At 41.1% G+C, this 6,725-nt stretch overlaps 1 protein-coding gene across 2 annotated transcripts in view; it reads right to left on the bottom strand.

The window, feature by feature from the left end:
• tuft1a (tuftelin 1a) overlaps positions 1–4,536 on the bottom strand; it is an 11,454-nt gene extending 6,918 nt beyond the window's left edge. For both annotated transcript variants that reach the window (XM_037676945.1, XM_037676944.1), the window contains exon 1: positions 4,360–4,536. In XM_037676945.1, coding sequence (XP_037532873.1) covers positions 4,360–4,419 — 60 coding nt within the window. In that variant the 5' untranslated portion in view covers positions 4,420–4,536. The remainder of the gene's footprint in view (positions 1–4,359) is intronic.
• Between the last annotated feature and the right edge of the window lie 2,189 nt (positions 4,537–6,725).

Here is a 6,725-nt window from a genome sequence, read left to right as displayed (position 1 = left end):
TATATATATATATATATATATATAAAGTATATATATATATTTCCCCAGTTTCACTTCTTTTCAGAGTGCTGCTAGTTTGTTCACCTGTTTAGTTCTGGATACAAATAATGATAAAAAACTACATGAAAAAAAAACAAAAAACAAAAGGGGACTATCTGGCAGTGTCCATGGACAAACTCATTGCCTTTGTCTGCCTTCCTCATGCATATGTATTATGATGTCATCAATATGTTGCTATTTCTGTGCTGAGGCCTTTTTTGCAACTTTTACACTGTGTCCCATCTAGGTTGTGTTTCTCTTTTCTTATCTAAATCAAAAGGGCAGCGCCTCCCACGAGGCCGCAGCCTCAGACACCTCCGTCTCCCCATGTCTGTTTGTTTTACTTGGACGGGCTGTACTGAAATGTAATTTCGTTGTGCTTCGGTGCAAAGACAATAAAGCTGACAGATTCCTTAAAGCAAACAAAACTATCCTTAATAAACTATCTGAAGATGAGCATCTATACTTAAAAAAGGGGAAAATTCAAGAGTAAACTCAACACATTAAAGTAAATGAATCAGTATTAAAGATTAAAAAATGAGTTTGTTTTAAACACAGTTAGGTTTAAGTGTTAAATGACAACTTTGTAGAGAAACTCTGACAGAGTGCCTCTCAGTTTTAGCCAGCTGAAGCGGGCCTTGTTGCATAATGTCACGATAAAGGACCGTCATGAAAAAGATGCTGTGTGTCGAGAGTAAACAAAGTCTTTAGTTATCTGCTCAGGACCTGAGAGGAAACGGAACGAGATGGACTGAACCTGGAAACACGAGCGGGAAAACCGAACTGCAAGAAAATGAAAACTAAAAATAATAATTAAAAGAAAGATGCAGAGAGGTCTGGGTCCAAATCCAACAAGTAAAGTTCTGGGAAACGAGTGCTTCCATCTCAACTTGCAGACACTTAACAGCTTAAATGGGACATGAAGGCAGGAGAAGAGAGGAGGGGGCGAGAAACAGAACAGTAGGAAGGTTGTTCAGCAGGAACTCGTCTCTGGGCCCTCACATGCAGCAGACTCCGTTAATCCTCGTTCTGATGAAAACTATTTGCACGGCAGCCTGTCTGTCTGGGTTCTCTTTTGTGATCTGTGCCTCACTGAAACCGCTGGCTTCAAACGCACACCGTAATCCGAGCCTTCCTGCATCCGAACACACAGGAAAAAACAAAAACACACACACGGACAAGTAACCTGAAGTGCACACTACCTCTACCCAGTGGCAGAAACCTGAAACTAAGCCCACACAGCCGAGTGCACCACAACGAGCACAAAGGATCTGTGTGTGAGGAGGATGCTTTTGTTGGACTTCAGGATGGCTCTAAATCATCTTTAATGGCTGACAGGTGAGTAAACAGGTAAAACGACAGAATCTCTCAGTGATCTGAATAAAAAAAGACGACATCCTCTCTATTTCTGATCTGAAGCATTAAATATGAGCTGAAAGACGTCCTGTGCCCTCAGGTGGAGCGCCTGCATGCCTGCAGAAGATTACACAAGCGTTTGCATCTGCTTTCATCAGCATCCTTTAAATTGTTTCGTTCTCACACTCTGTTCTCCCCATCCACGCTGTGCAGGTGGCACTTTTGTCCCTCGTCCAATGGCGGCGTAAACCTCAGCCTCTGAGACGCCAGGTGCGATCGACAGCCTCAGCAAATAACACAGATTCCCCTTCAACCAAAGTTTTGACCTACAGCAGCAGTACAAACCCCAGTGTTCTTTAACGTATCCTGACAAACTTCTACATGCACCTGTGTCGACCAAGCCAAGGGATCTTTGTATGAATAAAGTTTAATTCAAAAGTTAAGAAATATTTGATCAAAGAGGACGTCAACAAAACTTTCAGGACTGGACAGAAACTTATTTCTGAGGTTAAAAGAGCTCCATTTTTAAGTGGAGTTCTGTGGAAAGGTTGTGAACGATAAATATCTTACTTGTCGTAGATATCTCTTGGAACGTCCTCCGTTTGAAGAGACGGTTTAATTCTGAGCGAATCGAGCTAACGGCAGAGTCGAGACCAAAGTGGACTGCAGGAGTATTTAAACGGTTCCAATGTCAAATATTTTAATGAGGTTTATGCAAACACTGTTAATAAACCTTTATGCCACTGCGCTTTTGCATTACACAGTATTTGCATTTTATAGTTATCTGCAAACACAAATACTGGCAGCAGCAGTAGCACTTCCAGCGCAGCCTAAGGCCCTTTTATATAATATTTCTGTCAAAATAACCTTCAAATAAGAAACTGGAAGCAATGTAAGTGTTTATAAACTAGCATGATTGAGGTGCAATGAAATATTTGAGATTGGAGTGATATTAAGACTGCAGCTACTCACTTTGGTGTTGGCCTAGTTCAAAATAGTCATTAGCTCATCTGTCTGGTCAGAATTAAATTATTTCTCCAAACAGAGGTTGTTTAAAGCGCTATCTACAACAGGTAAGATACTGACTGTTCGCAACCTTTCCACAGAAGATCTGAACTATCGTTTAAGAAATTGAAAGCGCGCGTTCAAGCCGAAACGCGAGGACTTATGTTGGCAAATATGAAAAAATAAATCCATCTGTCTGGTTTTCTGTATTTTTTTATTTTTTTATTGTTTACTATAAAATTACTTCAAACTAAACAAAGACAAAACCAAATAAACACATTCAGCCTGTACGTTTGACGTCTTTTAGTTGAAAAAAAAAAAAAAAGTGCATTTCAAATAAAAGTGAGTGGCCATGACTCAGTTCTAACAACGCGCTGAGTGAAAGGTGAGGTATTTTTATTGGGACGAGGTGAGCTGAGCTGTGACGTAAACAGACGCGTTACCGACATGTAAAAACAGAACACACGACAATAAACATGAAAATATTCATATGAAACTGAGTCAGAGCTGCTGTGTGTTCTGACAGAACCAGATGTTCTGCAAAATATTACAGCCATTTCTCCACGTCTTTATGTCACGTCTGGCCCAGTTCCCAGCTGCTGATGTCAGCCCCCCCAGTGACAAATGATGAGGGAAGGTGTGAGGAATGTGTTCCACACACACACACACACACACACACACACACACACACACACACACACAACGCCTGGACAAATCATCATGCGATTTAAAAAGCGCCAGACTGAAACAAAAAGGGGAAAGAAAGAGCACCGAAAGCTCCGAACAGTTACCGGAAAACTCAATTATTGTCACAATAAAAGGACTTGTTGTTCCAGAGTCAGAGCTGGCTGTTCCCCGTGTTGCTTTTTAATCACATTCCCTCACTTCCTGGTCACAAAATAACACTCTGCTCCTGCTCACCAGGATCACTCAGCACCATTTAGGGAGCTGTTTCATGTCAGCTTCTTCCTTTTTGGCCTGACTGGAACAAGCAGCCATGTAAATACAGAAGGTGATTATTTGCCTGCTGAATTTGACTCTGATGAGGATAAAATGTGTGCTGTTGCAAAGTCGCGTCTTTAAAAGTAATAAGTGAGTAAACCTGAACAAACAAAGGAGTTTATTGCTGCACAGCACATTCCTCTGCTCTTTCAGGTGTTGGAGGTGCTGCCCTTTGCACACTGTGCCACTTTCAGCACATTTACACAAGAGGAAAGTGACAGTTAGTCATAAAGTCTTGACCAGGGCTACTCAACTGGTGGCCCGGGGGCCAAATCAGGCCCACGGGGGGAACTCATCGGCCCACCAATGGGTTCATTTTTAAATAAAACTAGATTTTAAACCATAAAACAAACTTATTTAATCACAGTAACTGCTTGATGTCCTGCCTCTGAGCTCTTGGCTTTCAGTAACGGTGACCCCGCTCCTGAGCAATTTAAGTTGAACAGCGCTGGAAGGAGCTGGCTCCTAAAACCTCTGATTTCTCCAGGTGGTGTCACCTGATGGAGCTCCACTCTGCTTATTCAGGTGATGACTGGAGCAATAACACCACCGTGGGATAAAACTCATCGTGTGACTTGTGCAGCATGCTCGTATGCTAAACCATTAAAACGTGCTCAGTGGATCCCAGTGAACAGATCTTCACCTGCACAGGGGGCAGCTTTTACAGATCCTGAGAGGCCTTCAGGGTCTGTCACTGCTCTGACTGTAAGCTCTTCAGAGATGTGGCCAGAAGGCACCTGTCAGCACGCACAGATGTTCTCTGGACTAACTCTGAGCTCCTCTTTTGTGTGGGGGGTATTTAGGAGCTAATACTTTAATGACTTTAGTGAAGCAGATGAAGCCACTTGAAGATTTGAGGATTCGGTGAAAACATAAAAGGACCAAGTGTTCAAAGTTACAGCTTTGTTAAGACATAAACATTAGAGGATTAAAAAGCTGATTAAATGAGTAACTTACAGCTCCATCTTGGTTTCTGATTTCCTCAATGGTGCACAGGCTCCTCGTCATTCCGTTCATGTTCACGGATGTAAATAAAAACGCCGCTGTAAACAATAAATAAATAAATAAAAGGAACGGAAGTCTGGATGATCTCCCCGTGGATTGTCCACAGTGGCTGCTGCTTCTGTCTGTGTCTGCCTCTCTCCAGCCTCTCGAGTCTAAGGGATAACTTTCGTGATGACGTCAGAGTGGGCGTGGACAGCACGACACGCCCACTGTAAATACCAGGTGACGGAGCGCAGGGAGGGTCAGCACCGGTGCAGCAGCTTCTCTTCAACAATGACCTGCAGAAACAGAAACCACTTCAGCTACTGGGTGGAAATAATTACAGGAGAGAGTTTATATATATATATTTTATTTATTTATTTATTTATTTATTTTTTTTAAGAACACAAACAGAACAATAAAACAAGATACTGATACAAACTCTCATGAAGGTTGTTATAACCACATTTTACAAAATAGGGGTTTTTATAATGAAAGAAACAATAAAACAGAAAGGAGCAAGACTATGAGAAACTTAGAACAATAAGTTTTTACATAGATGTTGTGAAATCAGTTTTCCAGTTTTTAATCTAGTTAATTAAGAATAGTATGACTTAAAATCCTTCATAAAACATGAGAAGGAGTCCCTCCACTCACAGTGAATGGTACTTTGCTATAAGTATGACTGTATGTATGGCATCAGAGAAAGCTGAGCTTAAGTTATCCACATAAAATAAAATGACATCAGCACCAAAAGAAGGAACAAGTTTGAGATGAATCCAGATTCTGATGTCTGTCCAAAAACTTTGTGTGTGCTGACATTAAAAAAAAAAAAAAAACATGCTTGAGGGATTTGTTCCCTGATTTACAAAAGACACACAAATCAACATCAAATTTCTCTTCTGACTGGTGAAGTGCAATGACTCAGAATTAATGGTCAACTGGTAGAATGCAGTTAATTAGGTTACAGTATACGTTTGATTCACATTTTAAAACCTCAGAAGATCTCACGGGGGGAAATTATACACACAGTTTTTTCATACATACATATATATATATATATATATATATATATATATATATATATATATATTGCAATGTCATACAAGTATAAGTAAAGTGCTAAGTGTTGTCATCATTGTTTGTTCCCATACAATGGCGAAATTTGTTCTCTGCATTTAACCCATCTCACCTGAGATACACCCAGGTGGAGCAGTGGGCAGCTATGTAAGTGCCCGGGGGGCAATTAGGGATGAGGTGTGCTGCTCAGAGACACCACGACATGTGGGAATGGCTGGGGATCGAACTTTGGACTTTTGGGTCCTGGGTCGGCTGCCCTTCCTCTACCCTATCTCGGGCCTTACATTTGGCCGTATTTACCTTGATGTTTACATTATCAGCGGGCGGTCTCCCGAAAACTTTCACTCTGTGAGGCAGGTTGAAAAACCTCTGGATTCAAAGAGGGGGGCTACTAGTGTTGTGTAAATGAACTGCAGAACTGCAGAGAGAAAGGTGCGGTTTCACTCAGAATATGCGCCGTGTAAACGGCCACAACATTCTTCATTGTACAATGTTCTTAAAAATGTTCTAAACTCTTAAACTTACGTAATTTTAACAACATACGTATATGTACTGTACAGTATTGAAAAATTGGGGCGGCTGTTGCTGAGTGGTTAGAGCAGTCATCCTCCAGCGCAAGAGTTGGGGTTTGAATCCACCAGCAGTCACATGCTGAAGTGTCCCTGGGCAAGACACTGAACCCCTCATTGCTTCCGATGTGTGTCCCATCAGTGTATGAATGTGATGAAACACTGATTATTCTCTGTACAGATCTAGTAGAGTGCTGCATGAATGGGTAAATGAGGACACAGATTGTGGTGTGAATCATTTTGAGTGTCTTGATAAGATTGAAAGACGCCATATAAGCACAGTCCAAATACAGTTCAAAATATTATATGGGTAGCCTACTCATAAGTGAAAATACTACGACTTGAAGGATGAGTTCAATTTCAGGATTATTTGTGACTTTCCTGCCAGTTCTATGAGCTTAACAGATACATTGTTACTTCTGACTTTGTGTTACAAAACTATTTTCACCACATCTAAAATCTAAAAAAGTTAAGTATGGTCCTCTGGACATTCAAAAAACAAAACAAACAAAAAGTAGAAGTAGTAATTTCACCATACCAGTTTCTCTGCTAGTGTTTGTTCCCTCCACTGCTGTTCTTTGAATTTTGGCAGAAAGCAGCGGCTGGAAACACTGTTGGCTCTGTGTCAGTTCTTTTGACTTACGTTCCATCCATCCATCCATCCATCCATCCATCCATCCATCCATCCAT

The sequence above is a fragment of the Nematolebias whitei genome, chromosome 5, assembly GCF_014905685.2.
Source record: "Nematolebias whitei isolate Nwh7 chromosome 5, NemWhi1, whole genome shotgun sequence".
Lineage (NCBI taxonomy): Eukaryota > Metazoa > Chordata > Actinopteri > Cyprinodontiformes > Rivulidae > Nematolebias > Nematolebias whitei.
Note: the sequence above shows the minus strand (reverse complement) of the source record. Positions and strands in the feature narration are given on the sequence as shown.